This window comes from Oryx dammah, unplaced genomic scaffold (assembly GCF_014754425.2).
Source record: "Oryx dammah isolate SB20612 unplaced genomic scaffold, SCBI_Odam_1.1 HiC_scaffold_4, whole genome shotgun sequence".
Lineage (NCBI taxonomy): Eukaryota > Metazoa > Chordata > Mammalia > Artiodactyla > Bovidae > Oryx > Oryx dammah.
The window spans coordinates 19,664,503-19,686,824 of NW_024070188.1; the positions used below are offsets into that span (position 1 = coordinate 19,664,503).

At 41.6% G+C, this 22,322-nt stretch overlaps 2 protein-coding genes across 4 annotated transcripts in view; one reads left to right on the forward strand and one right to left on the reverse strand.

The window, feature by feature from the left end:
• MCM9 (minichromosome maintenance 9 homologous recombination repair factor) overlaps positions 1 to 22,322 on the forward strand; it is an 89,036-nt gene that overhangs the window by 26,796 nt on the left and 39,918 nt on the right. The gene's annotated exons all lie outside the window — the stretch shown is intronic.
• ASF1A (anti-silencing function 1A histone chaperone) lies at positions 1,948 to 16,048 on the reverse strand. Its single transcript, XM_040238414.1, has 4 exons — positions 15,496 to 16,048; positions 9,086 to 9,201; positions 4,188 to 4,364; positions 1,948 to 2,920 (listed from the first exon to the last, which is right to left on the reverse strand). The coding sequence occupies exons 1-4, from the start codon at positions 15,602 to 15,604 to the stop codon at positions 2,708 to 2,710; spliced, it is 615 nt and encodes a 204-aa protein (XP_040094348.1). The 5' UTR covers positions 15,605 to 16,048; the 3' UTR covers positions 1,948 to 2,707.

The window sequence follows — 22,322 nt, forward strand, 5'->3', positions numbered from 1 at the left end:
GCATTTCAAAATTTTATGACTCAGTATTTTAGAGTTCTGTATTAAATGATATTAATAATGAACAAATAAAAGAGTTTCCCCAGTAATGACGTGGAATGTTTCCTAAGTTAATTATTATATGGAGTGTCAAGAAATAAGACCAGGCTAATTTGTGGACTACTAGTAATTTCAGAGTATTTGGACAGTTTTAAACTGAATGGCTGCTGGATTCACTGAATTAGCACTTTTCTGTTTATTGCCAAGGTTATAATCCATATATGAAAGAAATGGCAGGCAGAAGGAATATAAATTTTAGAACTGTAGATAAGTTATTGTTACTTCTAATCCATCCAAAGGGCCAGGCTACCCTTTATTTAAACTGTATCACAACCCATTAGAGGGTCATAGAAAGTTATTCATGGGTCAGAACCAGCACTTTCAAAACAAAATACAGTAACAGATACTACAGTATACTAGTGCACAGAGAAGGTGCACTATTATGGGTGTATTATGTGAAAATTGTTAATATACATACTTGTGTTATGGAGGTCATACTTAAATTTCTTTTTTTTACCATAGATTACAGTGAAATGTTTTGAAAACTGTTGCCCCTGAGTTTCTTGGTAACTAGAAAACCTCAAACCTGAGGGTAAAGACCAAATGAAAGTCTAACGCTGTATAAGATTATAAATGAACAAATGTATGCATGTTTCTCAGACTTCGGCTTGTTCTCTCAGCTCCAATCATCGCCTCATTCCCTCTGGCCTACTCGCCTATTTCCTTTGTGGCAGAAGTAATCTGTTCATGTTTATCTTCTCAGGACACAGCTATTCACTATGATCAGAAAGGGAAAAAACATTTCTAAACTTTCTAGCTGTTATTTCAGGCAGTGTCTAGCTAAAAAGAAAAAAGAAAAAACAACCTATGCATTCTAGTTTCTTAGTTCCTAATGTTTGAATACTCACTGTGTATTTTTTAAAATTATAGAACCATCAAAATGTTAAATGATAATAGTTTTTAAGCCTCAAACTTCTGTGAAAATTGGCTGTCAGTTTACAAATTGATGTAAAAACCTAACTGATGTCAGTACAAATCAATCATAATTAGGATAAAAACTCAGCTGTGAGTTGATTTGGTAATTTGGCTTATATATGCTTTATTTCTAATATGCATGTATTGTGTTCCTGTTATATTAATCACTGAGCTCTTGGTTGGAAATTATTAGTTTTATTTTCATTTTAATATTTTAACATTTTCTTTTAATTGCAATTAGACAAAAATGAAATTTTCTTCATGTTGTTTTAACAGTCATACGTATTTTACTTTTAAAGTCTATGAACTAGTTAGTGGACAGTATTTTAATTATCTGGTATACTAAACTTTCAAGTTTAACATTTAGCAAAATTTTGCTTCACAAAGTCACTTTGTAGAATGACAGGAAATATATACAGCTTCGAATCCATATTCAGACAAATGCCCCTTTCCCTTCCTCAAAATAAATGCTTTTAAAAAGTGCAGTATAAAAGTTTTAGTTATGAAGGCACTGCATAATTCTGTATTATATGGCTAATGTCTTGATTAGCAGCAAGAGTGATGTGAATATTCTACATTTAATTTACTGGAACATAAGAAACTTTTTGAGGAAGGACTTAGCTCTCATCAAAGAAAAAGAACCTTTTGGCCCATTTAGTTAGTGCATTCCTTTTCAAGATTGCTTTTAAAAAACCTCATCTGAAAAAGCTATCTAGAATATGTCTACCACAAATATTGTACATGAGTGTCAGGAGTATGGAAAAAAGTACTTTATGTGGAAATATATATATTTCATATGATAAAGCTAAATATATCTTTCCAAATCTACTGTTTTTATATAAATGCTGCCAACAACAGATGACTTGTCAAAACAGTTTTAAAGGGTTATGTTCATAGTATTTTTTTATAAAACTAATGAACAGAACAAAGTCATTATACTCTTCTATTCTTAAACTTAGGGAGTTTGTATCTGCTTCTGACATGTTTAATTCACTGGGTGATGATGTATGATTCAAGAACTGTTGTGATGTCCTAAACTGTTATAAAAACAAAAATCATAGCCAGAGGACCTTATAAACAATTAACCACGTTTGTTACCTTAGAACCAAACTGAATGCTGTCTAACATTATATGAATTGAATAGTAGACGTAAGAGGCTTCAAAGTGGCCTGGAAAACTAGATCTTGAAGTTCTTGATCACATATAGTTTACTTTAAATCCCTTCTTTAAGGGTATGCCAGGAAAAGAATGGGAATTTGCCCCTTAAATCAAACCAAATTATGTGTTATCACAGGAAGACACATTTAGTGGAAGTGCACTTTGTTCTTTCAAAGGTTAGTTAAGATAGTGGTCCAAAGATTATTATCCTAGAGGCTAAGACATCTTTACAACCTGGTCTAATGATTCATTTTTCTTTTTAAGTGCTTTAATTACATATAGAGGAGAAGAAAATAATATATGTTTTAATCAGATTAGTTTCAGAACAAATAAAATAACACATTAGAGAAAAACTTACTTAAAAATAGTTGTATTTATATTCCACAATTTGCTCAAATACTGGTTTTCTTATAAACTTTCTACAGGATGTTTTTTAAACAAATTCTTCACATTGCATCTTGACTATGTACTTACGGAATTTCAGGGAAATAGTTCTGTGTTTTTATAGCTTAATTTGTACTAAAGGGATGGCAGGTGGTCACATGCAGTCCATGTGGGATTCTAACATGACATTTAGTGAGTTTTCTGAGGTGGACCATCCCTTTGATGCTGAAGGTAATGCATCTGTTGAAAGAAGAGACTGTAGATTTGGATTGCTGCTCTCTGCATCTTCCAGTTTTTCTGTGTTATCTTCCCAATTAATGTGGAATCTTGTGACTCTGGGATTGGATGCCAAAATATTCCTTTGAAGCTAGAGGATAAAGAAAATATATAAATGGCAAACACTAAGAAAGTTAGATCACTGTATACAAATAGACCTTAACAGAATGGTTCTTTATATTTGTACTCCTAAAGGGCTAATTCATATACAAAGGTATAAGTCAAATAAAATACACTAAACTAATAAACAATAGGGTTGCAGTAAAGAAATTATTTTAGCCTAATGGAAACAAGATGTGGGGAGCCTGAGGGAATCATTCAGATCTTTTACTATCCAAGAAAACATCCAACTCTATCCTTATTTCCTAAAAGGGAAAGAATCTCTTGAATGCATCAGAGGATGCTTCATTTAATAAGTTAAGGTGCTTTCTAGATTTTGATGTGGTCTTTCTTCAGTAATATTTTCCAGTAAAATGCAAAGTATCCCCAAATAGGACCTCTCATTATCAATGGTTTCCTATCTTTTAATTTTTATTGCTCATTCATAGATGCAATATTCTAGTTCTTTCTCATTTTGCTATACAAGTAGCCATATAGGTAACTAATAAATTAGAAAGGGAAGGTTCCACATCAGAATAAAACATTCTAGCCTTATTATCAGAAAGAACATTCCATTCCACTCCCATGTAATGTTTCTTGCATGGTCTAGCAGATAGTGTTATGTTCAGTCTCACAAAAATCACCAGTGACTAAACTATTATAGTTCCCAATGGAAAATCATAAAGTACTTGGTATTTCTGAGAATATCAAATCAGAGACTTCAGGTTCTCACTCAGAAACTTAACTGTTTTCACCACCAGATAATATTTAAGACCTGTAGTTTAACCTCTGAGAATTGCTGATGAAGCAAGGCACATGGGAGTTTTGAGATAACAACGTTCCTATGAAAAACAAAACGTACCCCTACAATTTTGAGAAGTTACAGACAAAAATATTATGGAATGATCAGTACAACAAACAGGAGTTTGAATGTCCTAAAGACGGAAATAGACAGAATTATGATGTATGGGGAATGCCATACAGAGAACCATTAGCAGAGACCTGTTGAAGGCACTTTCAGTTTTCTAAATCATCAGACTCTCAAGATGCCTGACCAACATTAACCGCTAATAACTAACCTGGCGGTAGCTTTGAAGTCATCCATGGTAAGGGAACAATGATTGGCTTGCTTTAGTTGGCACAAGGACCTAAATTTATTTTGTCTCAAAGCCACTTTCATAGTGTACAATGAAATGGCAACTGCTTAAAAAATTGTATAGTAAAATGAATGAAAAGGGAATAATGAAAAGGAGTATTACCTTAGAAAAGTCTGGTTTTACTGGCGGATTTTCCCTTAATTCTGTCTCGGTATATTCATTATTTACATAATAACCAACTCTAATAAACTCTTGACCTCGATAGGTGCACGTAATTAGCACAACTGTTACACCTACGGCATCTGCATCTGGAATGAGTCCCGGGTTAGGTGCATCAGCCTAGAATCATGTAAAAAAAAAAAAAAAGAAACACAGCACAAAGTGTTGTTAACCATAAGCAAAACTGGAGTTTTGGTTACACTGAGCACCTTCAGTCAAGGGCACAGCAACCAAAACTTGGAAATCATACTGGGAAGGCAAATGCTCATTTCTGAAACTGACTTATAGCTAGAAAATATAGTTCACATGTTTCTCCACAATATGCCTAAGTACCTGAAAACATCACCATGTCTAGAGGAAAATACATGTGGCTACTGTGTTTGCTGGTTCATGAAGGATTATGCAATATTCAATTATAAACCTTTTATAAAATATAGTAAACAAATCAATAGTCTTATTGAGTCCAAGCTTCCCTGGTCATAATTTCAGATCTTAAAAATTAGTAAACATTTAATTATCCCATACAGCCTTTTGGCAGCAAGTGTTTATTATCCAGTTTCCTAGGACCGATATTCTCATATCCAGTCAACAATCCCCCCCTCACAGATATTCTAATAGCAAATTAATATAAAACTGAAAGTGGAATGGAAATAGTTTTATAGCAGAATTTCAAAAAATACAAATAGTCCCACATATTATGAAAATTCAGTGAAGGTAGAGACTGTTTGAGACAGATCTTGTTTTGAATCAAACTGCTGTAAGCTGAAACTTGAGGCAGGTGGGCTGGAGGTGGCTGAGTGAAGGCTCGGGGCCTGTCCGCAGCCACGTGGAGGACAAGAAGGGCTTAGCTGGAAGGCGTCACAGGCTGGGGACAGGCAGCACTCTGATGGCATGAAGCATATGAGGTCCCACAGACTGGCTACTCTTGCTGCGACACGAAGGGCCAACCCTGGGCCTGGCTGAGCACTTCAGCTCATGCCTCAGCTTGGGAGCACTTCTGACTGGTGTTCTCAGGCCATTATCATAAAAGACTCATGATTACTGAATACCTACCACATGTAGGTGACACAGAAAGGCACAGGACACCCACCTGGTCACCTAGACTGGAAACCTGTCACCCTCAGCTTCCCTACCTCCCACATCTAGTCAGTCTCAATGTCTGCTGCTGCTGCTGTTAAGTCGCTTCAGTTGTGTCCTACTCTGTGCGACCCCACAGACGACAGCCCATCAGGCTCCCCCGTCCCTGGGATTCTCCAGGCAAGAACACTGGGGTGGGTTGCCATTTCCTTCTCCAATGCATGGAAGTGAAAAGTGAAAGTGAAGTCGCTCAGTCGTGTCCAACTCTTAAGTGACCTCATGGACTGCAGCCCACCAGGCTGCTCTGTCCATGGCATTTTCAAGGCAGGAGTACTGGAGTGGGGTTCCACTGCCTTCTCCGGTGTCAATGTCTACCATCTCTGAAAGCAGAATTCAGGTCTTCATCTCTCATCTGGAATATTGCTAAAACTTCCCTACTGGTCTCCCCCAGCGGTAGCTTACTTGCACTGTGGCCAACATGCTTAATGCTATCTAAGTGTAGATCTATTCCTATCCCTTCACTGGGTTTTAAAAACCTCAGGTGATTACCCTAATTTCTGACATAAATAAAAAACCCTCAGTTTTTAGCCTCATTTATAAGGCCCTTCACAATTGGTCTCAATCAACATTACAATCTCTTTAACTCCACCTCTTGGTCTAGAAATTTAAGTTCTTTAAAAAGTAGTAATAATTCTTCATGCCTTTGTGCCTTGCATATATTCCTTCCCTAACTTGCTGAAAAATTCATATTTGAAGCTTGTGTCAAATGTATCCTTCTTAGTAAGGCACTTTCTAATCCAAACATATAATTAATAGCACTCTTTATGCACTCACATTATTTGACACAATGTCTCTATTAATATATTCCAACAATCTAAATATGTTTACTCTCCAACCTTTCCTGAAATTCTAAGCTTTATCTTGGGCAGGAGTCCCATCCAACTCATCTTTGTGATTTCAACTCTGGCATGGTTCTAGGCACAGTATATACAGAGTATTTTGAAATTTATTCATAACTCAGTTCCTGCCCTGACGTGGTTTATGATCTCTTTGGAGAAATACCAGAATAGAACAGGGGGCCAGTCCTGAGAATATGCTGTTTGCCTTTGGGTGGAAATGGGAGACAGAGCTGGTTTAATACTATGGGAACCTCTCCCGCTATTGCTTCCCATCCCCTCAGCAAATTGGTTCTAGGCATGTTTGTGTTTTAAAATTTGTTTGCTAAAGGATTCAGCCTGAGCGAAATCAAGGAGAGAAGGCCTACAGGCCTGTCAGATGATTTAGGATGGAGAAGTGATAAGCAGAGATCTTTGACTCCAACAAGCAATAGGAGGCAGATGTCTGGGCACCTTCCTGCTAGCCTTTGACACACTTAATTAAGAGGAAGGCATGTTTATTCGGAGAGGCAAAATCATGGCAGACCAGGAGAATACTATGGTAATTTGTTTCAAACATAAAACACAAAACTCTTTTAGGACCTTCCTGCTGATAACAGTGAATTTGAAAATGCATAGGCTGAACACATGATCTAGGTCACACGGTGCTTCCTTTGTACTTTTGGCAGCATGTACACACATACCAAAGTGAAAATCACTACAGGGAAATAGTTTTTAACAACTTTTCCTATAGCACTTAAAGCCCAAAGTTGAGGAATATTCTTAACCAACATAAACACATAGAAAAGATAAATTTTTAAAAGTTTGTTTCAAAAATATGGCATTTTTTTGCAAGGTTTTTTTTAAAAATCAGCATTGAAAGGTGTATCACTACACCTCAAGTTTCTTGATTTGAATTATGAAGTATCATCTTTGAAGTGGTCCTCCCTGGTGGCTCAGATGGTAAAGAATCTGCCTGCAATGAAGAAGACCTGGGTTCGATCTCTGGCTTGGGAAGATCCCCTGGAGAAGGTCATGGCAACCCACTCCATTCTGGCCTGGGAAATTCCATGGACATAGGAGTCTGGCAGGCTACAGTCCATGGGGTCACAAAAGAGTCAGACATGACTAAGCGCAGCACATATTTGAAGTATAGGTTCTCTAGGCTTGTGGATCAGAGCAAATACTGCTTCTTTATATAACAATTTCAAGAAGCTAAGAGAATAAAAACTTAGTTCTCATTATAGAAATAGGAAGCTGTCTGTCACTGATTATACTTAGCTACTTTATTCCTCATGACATTCTTATGAGGTAGGCCATTATTCACACTTCAGAGATGACTGGCATGACTAGGAGAGGCTAGGAGCCTGACTGAAGTCACATGTCTACAAGCAGCAGAGTGGGACTAAACCTAGTTTTCAAGCGCAGGGCTTCCCTACACAGGCGATACCCTCGTCCTCCACTAAGATGATCAGTCAGTCACACAACTCAGCTTAACAGCACTTACTTTTTTTTTTAAGATTTTTTTTTTTTAATGTGGACCATTTTTAAAGTCTTTAGTGAATTTGTTACAAAACTGCTTCTGGTTTTTTTTTGGCCAGGAGGCTTGTGGGCATGTAGTTCCCCAACCAGGAATCGAACTTGTACTCCCTGCATTGGAAGGCAGAGTCCTAACCACAGGACCACCAGGGAAGTCTCTAACAGAACTTGTAACTAATATATTTCAGCCATTCAGTCAGTATATTTACGCTTTCCTTAACCATTTATTTACATATAATAATTGTTGCTTTTTAATAAAAAGCACTAAGGCTAGGAGACCAAGATTCTGAATTCAAATTTAGGAAAGAGGAGGGAACAGTGGTAGCTCTAGAGATAGGCTTGAGTGAGTCTTAGCCCGTATCTCCTGGGATTATTTAACCAACAGTATTCATTTAAATTGGCCTCATCTGTGAAGTGAAAGAAGTGAGCGCTCAGGGATAGAAGAATTAGCTTTTTTTTCCTGGTTGAAGTCTTCTCAGTGGGTTCTACTTAAATAATGGAACTGCTGGGTAGCAAAACTTGTAACAAAATAATAGTTTTTTTAAAAAAAACTATGGCTAGTTACTCTTTGGACTATTATAAACATCTTCCTCAAATAAACATGGATAACTGAGAAGTGACTAGATAGTTGAATACAACAATCTGATGTGCCTTGAAAGGAGTAATATTTTTCAACACAGAAGACAATGTCTGAAGCCTTGGCACAGACCTAAATACTGTCAGTGGGATCTGAGAACATAATTATATATTAGTAGAGTTTCTCCTTATAAATGATGGAGCTGTGGATTTGTAATAGTAATCCTCTATAAGAAGTGTAGGGTAGATGCTTTAGTAGACCACTGGACTTCCAGGGACCTAAGATCTCACAGATCTTTCATTTTCTAACATACCTGGTAACCTAGCTGAATTACTGATAATGCTGAAATAAAGTTGTTGTGTTACATCATTCCTAGTGTCTGAAACTATAATCTGAAGATGCATATTACTGACGATCCCAGTTTGTAAGCATTTTGAATCCCTGTTTTGGGCTGCTGGACAGCCAGCCACCCTACAGGTTTCATACTAAGGGGCTATTCACAGGAAGAGTACAAAATTAACCATCACATGTGTGCTGACACAGTATAAGGTTAACTGCATGCTATGCAAACCCTGAAGTAAAAATCACAGTAACACTCTCAGCACACGTAACCAGGAGGTGGCATTCCTTCATGACACATAAACTTGTTAAAACATGAAAGAAGCAGATAAAAAGTGAATGCAGCAGAACCAGAATGATGTAGCCCAAAAGCAAAGGGCTGAGGACCATTTAGAAATGTATTTGGCATACAGATATACCAAGAATAATCTTACCTGAAATACAAACATATGCCTTCCTGCAGGAACAGGGCCCACTAAAACAGAGTCTAAAACTTGATCGTATTCTTCACTTTCTGCAGAGCCCACATAGATAATTTTCCATTCCAGGTCTAGGGTTAAAAACCAAAATATTATTTCATATTCAGTAATTACAAGATGACATCAAAGACCCTTTGAATGTCCACTTACACCATTTATTGGCTGCTAAAATTGGCTTTTCATACCAGAAAATCCAGAAATGCACCTAAGTGCTCCTTATAAAATTCATACGTTTCATACCAGAGTTTCTCACAATGCTGTTATGCGAAATACTGGTTCCCGGGCAGGGCTTCTCACGAATGAAACAACATGGCCAAAAGCTTGGGAAATGCTACAACCTTCTCTTAAGGATTTATAAAGCACACTGGCAGAGCAAGGGGTCTGAGAAATCTTTCAGTAAAGAACACCAGTACTATTAATCCAGTGTTTCCTAAATTCATTTGGCTAAGGAATCCCTCTCCCTTTTCTGTATGTCATCATTTAACAACCTGACTTCCCTGGTGGCTCAGACAGTAAAGCATCTATCTACAATGTGGGAGACCTGGGTTCGATCCCTGGGTCGGGAAGTTCCCTGGAGAAGGAAATGGCAACCCACTCCAGTACTCTTGCCTAGAAAACCCCATGGACGGAGGAGCCTGGTGTCCATGGGGTCGCAAAGAGTCGGACACTACTGAGCAACTTCACTTCACTTCAAACCCACTTTGGAAGGGCTAACCCATATTATGCATAGATCCAGATCAAAGAGCTCCAAAGTGGAAAAATCACTATTTGCAAACTTCTCCTGTGGCCCAGAAGCCCCTTAGGGCTTCAACTCAACTGCTAAAGGTTCACAGTGGGGTTTCTCCCTCATGGCACCCCTTCCTGTCATCCATTCTTTACATTTGGAAGAGGAAACAAAGGTTCCTTATACCACTTGATATGTCAAAAGTATATACTGTGGGAACAGGCATGAGGAACAAGAAAGAATAAAGTACAACCCAAGTCACTCCGTGTAATTCAGTCATTATATGTAATTCAGTCTTTCCTGAGCACCCTTTACAGTGTGCTCTGTGAGAAGAACCCAGAGACGAGCACAATGACTGCTCTTTGCAAGAGGCCTCCTCATTAGTAGGGGGAGGAACACCATTCTACAAATACAATCATCTCTGAGACCTCCTGGTCCTCTTAGAATGTTTGGCACTGTGTGGCCTGACTCCTGGATCCACTTCACAAAGTCTACACCGGACTCAGGGATGGGGGGCGGTGATGCTTCTGGGTCACCTGTGGAGAATCTTAATGCCATCGTGTGTTGTCATTCTTGTATAACTTTGTAGCTTGTTTTGTTCCTTCAATAGGCAACAGGAATAGGCTAGGCACTACTCATTCATAGTGATTATAAACTGCAGTTCAGTGAAGTGAGAGATCCTTGAGGTTTCTTCCTCCTCTTGCTGTGTCATGCTTCTGTCCCAGACCTTGGCCACTTTATCTTCAGTTCCTAGTACATTTCCAGATGCAGGTCCTACATCTGACATCTCGTAAGATTATCTATTTGCAGGTGAAGATTAAGAGAGGGAACGAGCGGTATGAGTATCTAGTCAGAAGGGACAGCAAGTACTAAGGCCAGACGGGCAGGCACATGCTTGAGAAAAAGCAAAGCCACCGTGGCAAGAGCAGAATGAGCAAAAGAGAAAGCAGCTGACTGGGAGATTTGGAGGTGAGAGGTGTAGCCAGAGGATGCAGGACTTGGAGATCACCGTGAGGATTTTTGGCTTTTTCATGAAGAGGCATGGGAAGCCACTGGAATGCTGAGTAGAGGAGCAACATGGCCTGATTTTCATTTTGTGTGTGAGCGTTAGTCGCTCAGTCATGTCTTTTTGTGACCCCCATGGACTGTAGCCCACCAGGCTCCTCTGTCCATGGGATTTTCCAGGCAAGAATACTGGAGTGGGTGACTTTCATTTTAGGAGGATCATTTTAGTTGCTGTGTTTAGTATAGACTGTAAGATGGCAAGGGAAGAAACAGGAGGATAGTTCAGTTGAGGCAGGAAATTATGGTGTCTTGGACCACATGTAGCCATAGAGGGGAGAAGTAGTAACACTGTGGAATGTATCCTGAAGGTAGAGCCAGCAAGAGCCACTTATTTTTCTGGGGGCAGGGAAGGGAAACCATCAGGAGTTCCAGGGATAAAGAAGGTAATGAGTAAGTGGAGATCATATGTCTGGTAAAAATTTAGAAACTGTCCATATGTGAAACCTTGAAAGTAGGTGGGATTCCAAGGGAGTGAGCCCAGGGGGCTCTCCAAAGTTAAGTCAGGGAGATAGGATCAATTAAAGTTACCCAATTAGTGGCCAGTGAAGCAGGTAACCCAAAAGTCAAGTGGAGAAATGGTTTTAAGGAGAAAGGGGTATGGAAACTACTCAACTAGCCAAGTAAAGAGAAGACTGGGAATTGTCACACAGAGGTTTCCATAATTCTTTGTTCATTTCATAAGTATCTGTACTACTGTGGATTGTGAACTTGCCTTAATTGGTATAAGCTGGCATTTGTGGTCTGGTGCAGGAACATGGTTATAACTTATAAACATCCCTTTATAAAATACCTGGGCTTGGTCTTGCCACCTCACACCTGTTATTCAAAACCTCAAGAGCTTTGTAGGTATCACATGGGATTAATTATACATGTTACACAAATAAAATTGAGACTCTTGATAGGTTAAGTAATATGCCCAAATTCACACAGCTAGTAAATGGAAGAATCAGAATCCAAGCTATGTCTCTGTGACTCCAAAGCCTGGGCTCTTTCCAGAAATCTAAGGGAGATAAATTCTTCCCTTTTTAGCTCTCAAATCAACAGTGAAATAACGGAATTTAACTGCGGGAGGTGGGAAGGCATGGCTGAGGGCAGAGGCCAGGGGGTAGATAATCTAGCCTTAAGGAGTATAGGCTGTTAATTCAGGGTACCTTAATTTTTATGCTATGGATGCTTGCTATAGCTACTGAGTTTAAAACACTCAATACTTATTTATAAATTAGCATCAGTTGTTTTGTTCTTAATCTTTTTTTGAACCCAGCTTCATTTCCTTGCCCCCTGTATTTAAAACAAGAAGGGACAGGATGGAATGCTTTACACAGGTGATAGTTTGAAGTGGTTTACTCACTTATTTAAAAAGTTAACTGTTTCATTTAATCATGGTAACTTCAGTCTGCAGGTGTCTCCATTTGAGGTGGGAGTGAGGGAAGTCACCAAGTAAATTTCAAACTAATTACACTATTTGGGAAGACCTGTGATCTAGGGGAAAGTATGTAGTCTTTGTGAATTAGTACAAACCTGAGGTTTTAAAGTATGAAGCTTCATTCAGTTGTTTTAAGTATGTATTCTACTGACAGCTCTAAGTACTGATCAACATTTTTTAAAAAGGCTCCATTCAGTAAAGAAGCAGAGAAATCAGCAATCCACAGAAGGTATAACAAAGTCAGCAGTAAAGTCAATGAAAATGTGTACAGGCTTGGTGACCATCAGATCAAACACACCCAAGGTCTCCCGGACTTAACAGGAGAGCCTCTCCTTACATCTGTGGATTGCTGTCCTACCCCTGTAGAGGTCTTACAGTAGATTTCAACTAAATTCTCTTAAGTACTCAGACTTTTTCTGAAACAAAGCTACAGGGCAGCTTTTAAAGGAAAGTCAAAATACGTGAGGGCTATTGACAATTTAAAGTATGAAAAATGGTGGCCAAGCTTTGGAACTTGAAACAAAATTATACAGTGAAAATTTCGCATTGGACTATTCTCTAGTTCACTTCCAAGAACAAATATTTTAAAGAACTGTAGCAATGGCACCCCACTCCAGTACTCCTGCCTGAAAAATCCCATGGATGGAGGAGCCTGGTTGGCTGTAGTCCATGGGGTCGCTAAGAGTTAGACACGACTGAGCGACTTCACTTTCACTTTTCACGCATTGGAGAAGGAAATGGCAACCCACTCCAGTGTTCTTGCCTGGAGAATCCCAGGGACGGGGGAGCCTGGTGGGCTGTCATCTATGGGGTCGCACAGAGTCAGACACGACGAAGTGACTTAGCAGCAGCAGCATAGAAGATGGGACTATAAGAAGTCTTTGCTAAGTAAACTCTATTTCCTTAATCCACACAGCCTCTAGGTGGAGTACATAAGCATGGCACCTTTTTGAAAGATTCCTTTGCAGCTTCAGTATGACTCAGCTTAAACTCCTAAAAAGTACTAAATAAATGCCCAGTATAAGTGCCTGGGAAGTGAGGTAGACAAGTCAAAGTACCGTGTATTCCTGACATCAGTACTGTAAAAATTCTGATAGGATTCAGCTTGGTGCTGAAAAGATCCCATTACAAACGGAACACATCAATGGCAGGTTTCAGCCATCCATTGTCAAAGCCCTGTAACAACATCCTGAATCATCTAACTTCCTTGTTGAGAACTCACTCCTAAAATGGAAGATATCACTTGAGAAATACCAGTAATTTCAAGAAGTTCTAATGCCTAAAACACTGTAGTATAAATTGGAAGGGACTCATTTATTGTATTTCTCTTGCATTTGTCTTTTTATATGCAATTGAGAGTAAAACCAAAAAAATGTCTAGTGGGCATGAAAATGGGCCTAGTGGCTGAAATGCTTATGGCAGTACTTTAATAACCAAATAGTTTCAAAGTTCGGTAATAAGGAAAATCCCCTTTAATTTTTATTAGCAACGGCCCATTTAAGAATTAGTTTAATAAATGAATTGTCTTTCAAAATGTGCCTACTTTCATATGTGCATATGTGCTTTATATTTGTAGTAAAAGGACAATGTATGGAAGAGCACACACTAAAGTGGTAATTATGGTTACTTTTGAGTGACATGTTGGCGGAAGGTATTGAGTACAGAGAAGTGTTACTTTATATATGTATGAACAATTTTTAAAAAGTTTATTACAATGAGCATATGTTGGTTTTTGTAATTGAAATAGTTTACACGCTACCTAAAATACATTATACAGGGATTAAAGGATAATTTTTAAAGTGAAAATGCTTTACATGCCTTGATTAGCATATAATTTAAGATGAATTTTGCTAAACATAATTGTAAGTTCATAAAAAGCCTGTCCCCAATTTAGCTGTAAAATTACCATCGATGAAGTTAAAACTTTTTTTCCCCTTGAAATTTTGAAAATGGAGCACTGGATGGTTTTAATAAAATCGGAAAGACCTTGGCAAATTTTAGCTTTCTAAATTTCTTACTGCACATGCTATATGTCTTTCTGAGGACCTTAAAACGTACTTAGAAAAAAATACTAAATTTTGCATTGCCATCAGGACTTCTATTTCCTAGCCCACTTTTGCGTTTTATGTTCAGGGTATTTGGATGTGGAGTTGCTCTAATTAGATTTCAACACGTTCTTGAAGGAAGTCTTTCAGACTACTTAGAAGCCAGTGATTAAGTCCTGGAAATTATTTAAATATTTTACTTATTTCTGCTCTCAGGTTAAATGTAACTTGCTAGCTTAGCAATATGTTTCTTCCTGAGAGAGAGAAGAGAAGATTTCAGTCACTAAGGATGAGGAGCCCACGTTGCTCGGGGCGAGCCTGCGCGCCAGCATCCCCGGGCGCCCCGAGCATCCTGGGTGCCGGCTGGGGAGCGCCGGCCCGGGAACACTCGCGGCCCCCGGAGAGCGCCGGCCCGCGGCGCCGAGGGGCCGAGCCTGCGCCCGCCTCCCCCACTGGTTGGTCCAGGGAACCAGAAATCAGCGCGAGGACAGCCTCGCTCCCCTCCCCGAAGCGGCCGGGCATGGCCACCCCGGAGAGTCCGGTAACTCCAGCGTGAGCGCTAAAAATGGACGTGCCTCTTGCTCGGGGGCAGGAAGGTGGGCAGGCGGGGCGCCGCGCTCGTCACCCGCGGAGAGGAGGCGTCGTGACGCCGGGGTCGGTGGCCCAATTCTCTACTCTCGGTAAGATGGCTCCGCTGCGAACTCGCCGGCGCCGACCACACACATGCCTCTGCCTTCCCACCTCCTCGCCGGGGCCGCGGAGGCCGTTGGGTGCCCGGGGCCAGCCCGGCGCGACCCCCGGCCGGCGCCGCGGGCGCGAGTGCGGGTCTCGCGAAGCGGCCGCCCGCCAGACAAAGCTGACAACATGGCTACCTCCGCTCGAACAAGTTCCTCGCAAGTTGAGCCGCGGCAGGCGCCCCGGCGGCGGCCGAACGCCGCGCGCGCCTGGCCGGCCGTCGTCCATCAACTTCAAGTTTCCCTCCGCAAAGCCGAGCCCGCAGCCCGCTGGGCGCCGAGCCCCGGCCGCCCGCGCGAGGCCGGGCCCGGGAAACTTTCAACGTCTGCAGCCCGCAACTGACAGCCCGGCGGCGGGCGGGCGCCCGACTCACCTTCAGACAGGTCCTCGATGCACTCGAAGGTGATCTCGAACTGGAATGGGTTGTAGAAAGGAGACGGGTTATCCAGCACCACTACATTGTTCACCTGAACCTTTGCCATATTTTGAAAAAAAACACAAACAATGGGGACGGGGGGCTCGTTGCGGCACAATAAAGTCCAGCGCGCGGCCGCTCGGGAGAGCGCAGACCCCCGCCCCGGCGCCGGCCCGACGTCGTGCAGCGGCGACTTAAGAAACTTTTTTTTCCTCTTTTTATTTACACGGGAACACTCCACAGTGTTTTGCAGCTTTCCTATTTCACTAAACTACAGCCCATTCTGCTCTGATAACTAGCAGCGTTGCCCGCGATTGGCTGCACCCGAGCTCTGACCCTCCTCCTCCAGCGAGGGCCTCCGCGGCGAGCAAGATGGGCTCCCGCTCCCGGAATGGACTCGGAAACTTTAACTGCGGCTCCACCTGCTGGTGTGGATTAGGACAAAGGCGGAGAACAAAGTGAGTGGAATACGGGCTGGGAGGCCCGCGCGGAGGCTGCCGGCGGCGGCGGCGGCGGCTGCGGCGGCGGGGGGGGAGGGGTGGCGCAGGCCCCGCCCCCGGCCCGGCGGCTCCCGCGCCTCACGTCGGGCGTGGCCGCAGCGGGGCGGGGTCGAGGGAGGCGTGGCCACGGCGAGGCGGCAGGAGGCGTGGCCACGGCGGGAAGGCGTGCTCGCCGTGGGCATGGCGAGGGGACGGCGCGATCCTGGCGACACCCGCCTCTGGGGTTTGTGTAACGGGTTTGTTTTCTGTCCCCTCCCACCCCCACTTCTGACTCTCTTAACATCAGTCCGACGGCTGTGTCGGCTCTCTACTGAATTTAGAAGATGCGAATCCGTTGTCTACACTAGGTTAGGTTCAGTTGTCTGTATACTGGGTAATATTTGGATTAGAGGGAAGATTGGTTGCAGTGGAAGTAAATTGCATTTTATAGACTGATGTCAGCTCAAAAGGAGCAAAGCCATTTTGGAAATCTAGTTCTTAGCCAATATCTACTTTTGGGCACGACAGCGCCGTTAGTTTAAATAGATACAAAATGAAGGGCGAGGAAACGCTTTTCTACCCACACTTTGTGGAATAGGTAGTATTTGGGCTGCACCAGGGTCGTCTTTCTCCCGTTCCAATCTGGAAAGTCTAGAATAAAAAGATGACTTGAGGTTGGATCACTTATACCAGGTTTCTCCTGTTCGGTGGACACAGCAGGAACATAAAAAGGAGGAAATGCAAGTATCAGAAGACCGAAAGGCAACAGATACAAGCAGAAGAGGCAAAAGGCGAGTAGAGACCACGAAAGCATACCAAGACGTGCAATTTTCCAAAAATTCATGACCTAAACCGTTAGTAAGTAAAAATGTATGGCACCACGAGCAAGTTCAGAGGAATCTTTACTTGATTATTCCACATTCAGCATCAGTTTATATGTTCTTGACTACCTTTGTAGGAAAGGGAGAGCTTGTAACACGTTTTGTGTAAGGTTGTTGAGCTGTTTCTATTTTCTAAGTAAGAGCAATATAAAGGGATTTTTTTCCTGCTGCATAAACCATCATTTTTTAAGTATTTTGAATGAAACCACTTGGTTAATTAAATTCAGAGAGAAAATTATTTAAGTGTCATCTATGCTGAAAGTTTTCTCTTAGTATGGTGCTGAGAATTTTTCAGTTAACATTCTTTGGACACTGTTCATTGCACGTTGCTTTTAATGAGACTTCTGCATCTGATGGTCTTTTGAAAGTTAACAAGAGACAGCTAGGGAGGCCTGGCATGCTGCAGTCCATGAAGTCACAAAGAGTCAGACACAACTTAGCCATAGAACAACAACAATGGGACAGTTAATTCCAGGCCTCCCACATTTAGGGAAACTACTCAGAGTGAGGATCCCATTGTATCATCGATGGATTAGCAAATACCACGATCTACTGGAAAGGGTTTCCTCAAGCCCAAGTATTTGTACAAATTAGAGTATAACAGTCATACTGTGGTGACAGGTGCAAATTATATTGACTGATAAACTATATTCTCTGTTCATTGTTATTAGTGCTGGGCCTAAGGCTACACAGATGAAGTGTAAATTGTTGTAAGACACACAGAACATAGAAGGTAACCATTTGAAGTATAAAACAAGATTCTCTTGCGACTGGTATATATGCAGTTTCCTCATTATTGCAGGCATTGTTATGAGGAGATTGAAATCCATTTGCTTTATAAAAATGACTTTGTAAGCTTGGTAAAAATCAAGTGCATTTTTAATCTGCTTGTGTTCTAAGTCGCTTTAGCCATGTCTGACTCTTTGCGACCCTGTGGATTGTAGCCTGCCAGGCTCCTCTGTCCGCTGCTCATAGGTGTGTCATTATAAAGTGTGTAAGATTTGTTCTCAGCATCAAGAATGAGATTTACCTGGATAGTACTACTGGGTTGGCCGAGAAGTTTCTTGGAGTTTTTCCGTAAGGTGTTATGGAAAAACCCAAAAACTTTTCGGCCAACCCAATATTATTGGCTTATTTTCTTTAAACTCTTTATTTAACATGTCATATATAAGAGTATTTAAGGGGCGGGGGAAGCCCTCCCTAATAGCTCACTGGAAGCCTCAAGAATTGGCTCCAGGTCTTTACTGTTGCCTTTCTTGTCTTAACTCTTATTGTTACTACTCCTCAAAAGTATTAAAAAAACCTTTGGGTACTCGCTCCAGTAGTTTCCTCACCAATGATAATACCTAGGAAGACCACAGGGATTTCCAGATGTGCCCTTGTATACTTCTAATTAAATGGCATGCCTCAAGGCTTCCCTGGTGGCTCAGATGGTAAAGTGTCTGCCTGCAGACAGGGAGACCCGGGTTCGATCCCTTGGTTGGGAAGATCCCCTGGAGAAGGAAATGGCAACCCACTCCAGTACTCTTGCCTGGAAAATTCCGTGGACTGAGGAACCTGGTAGACTACAGTCCATGGGGTCGCAAAGAGTCGGACACGACTGAGCAACTTCACTTCACTTAAGGGGGAAAGATTGTAAAAGCATTATTCTGGTTTCAGAGACAGTCTGTAAGATTTGTTGCTGAACAACTTTTTGGTGACTCTCAAACAGTTAACCACATTGCCACAGATGGGTTGCTATGAATGTTGTCATATGTGAAGTACCCAAGGGGACCCACATGACACTTAGAGGGCTACATGGAATGTAATCCTCAAATCACTTCTCTCTGTATAGCCTGCTTGGGGGAAGGGTGGCTGAAAAAGGTTGCTTTGGCTCTAAAACGAACAAAGACTAAGTTAATGCCTAGGACAGAGATAAATGAATCTAGTTAGCTATTGTTATGGGCTGAATTGTGCCGTTCTCCCTGCCCCCAAATTCATATGTATGCCCCCAGTATCTCAGACTGACTGTAGTTGCTGACAGGGCCTTAAAAGAGGTGTTTAAGTTAAAGTGAGTCCCTTGGAGTGTGCCCTAATCCATTCTAACTGGCTTCTTTATACAAGGAGGAAGTTTGGACATAAAAAGAGACACCAAGGGCACTCATACACAGAAGAAAGACTGCTTGAGGACTCAAGAAAGTTGCCATTTGTAGGTCAAATGAAACCAACCTTGCTGACATCTGATCTCTTACTTTTAACCTTCAGAACAGAACTGTGAAAAAACAGGTTTCTATTGTTTAAGCCACCCCGTCTGGCAGCCCTCGCAATCTATGTATGTAATCCGCTTGTTGTTCATTTATCAAGGGCATTCTATGGAGTGAAACCACGTGGTCACATAGGTTGTAGGTTGTAGGGTGGGGTTGTGTGCTGCAGACATTTCTCAGAGGAAGAATCTGCTGCTGTGCATACTCACCTTAAATTCTGAACAGACTAGATGCAGCTTGCTTCTGAGTTGCAAAGCTCATCTACAGAGGGCTTTTCAGAATCTTGAAGTTAAATTGAGGTCATACACAAAGCTAGATTAAAGAGTGAGTTAAATGTACTAGAATTAAACTGAATTAAGTTTGTTGTTCAGTCACCCAGTCGTGTCCGACTCTTGAGACCCCATGGACTGCAACACACCAGGACTCCCTGTCCTTCACTATCTCCCGAAGTTTGCCCAAGTTCATGTACATTGCATGGTCATGCCATTCAGCCATCTCATCCTCTGATGCCCTCTTCTCCTTCTGCCCTCAATCTTTCCCAGCATCAGGGACTTTTCCAGTGAGTTGACTGTTCGCATCAGATGACCAAAATACTGGAGCTTCAGCATCAGTCCTTCCAAAGGGTATTCAGGGTTGATCTCCCTTGAGATTGACTGATTTGATCTCCTTGCCGTCCAAGGGACTTTCAGGAGTCTTCTCCAGCACCACAGTTTGAAGACATCAATTCTTTGGTGTTCTGCCTTCTTTATGGTCCAGCTCTCACAGCCATATGTGACCACTGGGAAGACCATAGGCTTGACTACGTGGACCTTTGTTGCCAGAGTAACGTCTCTGCTTTTCAACACACTGTCTAGGTTTGTCATAGCTTTCCTGTGAAGAAGCAAACATCTTCTGATTTCATGGCTGCAGTCACCATCTACAGTGATTTTGAAGCCCAAGAAGAGGAAATCTGTACTTCCACGTTTTCTCCTTCTATTTGCCATGCGGTATTGGGGCTGGATGCCATGATCTTAAATTTTTTTGAATATTTAGCTTTAAGCCAGCTCTTTCACCCTCCTCCTTCACCCTCATCAAGAGGCTCTTTAGTTTCTGTTTGCTGTCTGCCAGCAGAGTGGTATCATCCACATATCTCAATTGTTGATGTTTCTCCCGCCTATCTTGATTCCAGCTTGTAACTCATCCAGCCCGGGATTTCTCATGATGTGCTCAGAGTATAGACTAAACAAGCAAGGTGACAGCAGACAGCCCTGCCATACTTCTTTCTCAATCTTGAACCAGTCAACCAGGGTTGTAACTGTTGCTTCTTGTCCTGCATACTGGATTCTCAGGAGACAGATAAGGTGGTCTGGTATTCCCATCTCTTTAACAGCTTTCCACAGTTTGCTGTGATCCACAAAGTTAAAATACACTGAATTAAAATGTATTAGAACTGAGAATTAAGTCAAATCTCAGATGCTGCCTGCTGTAGAAGTTATCATAGGTATGGAAATGTTGACCTCTTGCCTTTGTTTAATTCCTAAATTTTACCTGGCACAATGATTTGTCATAATAAATGGTTTCTCTCTATATATTGCTATATTAATACCAGTTAATACAAATGGTAATTATTTGTCACTGTACTGAATTCTCTTCAAGAACACATTGTGTTATTGTCCCCATCTTTTAAAAAACTCTCATTTAAGGCTGGTTGTAATATGATCTTTAGTTAAAGGAGCTCCCTGTTATTAGTTATAAGATGTCAAAATTTAATGCTGGGTTTTTTTTGGTTTATTTACTTTGGCAGCACTGGGTCATCATTGCTATGTGCAGGCTTTCTCTAGTTGCGGTCAGTGGGGGCTCCTCTCCAGCTATGGCACACAGATTTCTCACTGTAGAAATCTGGGGCGCGCAGCTTCAGTAGTTGTGGCTGTCGGACTCTAGAGCAATGACTTAGTAGTTACGGCTCACTGACTTAGTTGCGCTGAGGCATGTGGGATCATCCTGGACCAGGGATCAAAACCATGTCACCTGTATCAGCAGGCAGATTCTTAACCACTAGGCCACCAAGGAAGCCCTAATGATAGTTTTAAAGAGAAATTTCTCAGTGAATGTAGAGTGTAGAGATTTTCTGTAGTTCACAGACGTTTCTAGAAGGAATAGCTCCTACAGTAATGATTTTAATAATAGTAACTCATTATACATGTAGAGAGAGAGACCATTTATTATGTGAAATTATTGTGCTAGGCTCTGTGGAATATTCAAAGACAAAAACATACATGGATATTATCCTCAAAGATCGTTTGGTCCAGTAGGAGAAGTGACTATGTAATCACATCAGTATGGTACAGAATAGAAAGTGTTAGATGCACCTTGAACACTACTGGTTGTATCAGTTCAGTTCAGTCGTATCTGACTCTTTGTGACCCCATGAACCGCAGCACGCCAGGCCTCCCTGTCCATCACCAACTCCCGGAGTCCACCCAAACCCATGTCCATTGAGTTGGTCATGCCATCCAACCATCTCATCCTCTGTCGTCCTCTTCTCCTCCTGCCCTCAATCTTTCCCAGCATCAGGGTCTTTTCCAGTGAGTCAGCTCTTCGCATCAGGTGGCCAAAGTATTGGAGTTTCAGCCTCAACATCAGTCCTTCCAATGAACACCCAGGACTGATCTCCTTTAGGATGGACTGGTTGGATGTCCTTGTAGTCCAAGGGACTCTCAAGAATCTTCTCCAACCTCACAGTTCAAAAGCATCAATTCTTCTGCACTTAACTTTCTTTATAGTCCAACTCTCATATCCATACATGACCACTGGAAAAACCATAGCCTTGACTAGACGGACCTTTGTTGGCAAAGTAATGTCTCTGCTTTTTAATATGCTCTCTAGGTTGGTCATAACTTTCCTTCCAGGGAGCAAGCATCTTTTAATTTCATGGCTGCAGTCACCATCTGCAGTGATTTTGGAGCCCCAAAAATAAAGTCTGACACTGTTTCCACTGTTTCCACATCTATTTCCCATGGAGTGATGGGACCAGATGCGATGATCTTCGTTTTCTGAATGTTGAGCTTTAAGCCAACTTTTTCACTCTCCTCTTTCACTTACATCAAGAGGCTCTTCAGTTCTTCACTTTCGGCCATAAGAGTGGTATCATCTGCATATCTGAGGTTATTGGTCTTTCTCCCGGCAATCTTGATTCCAGCTTG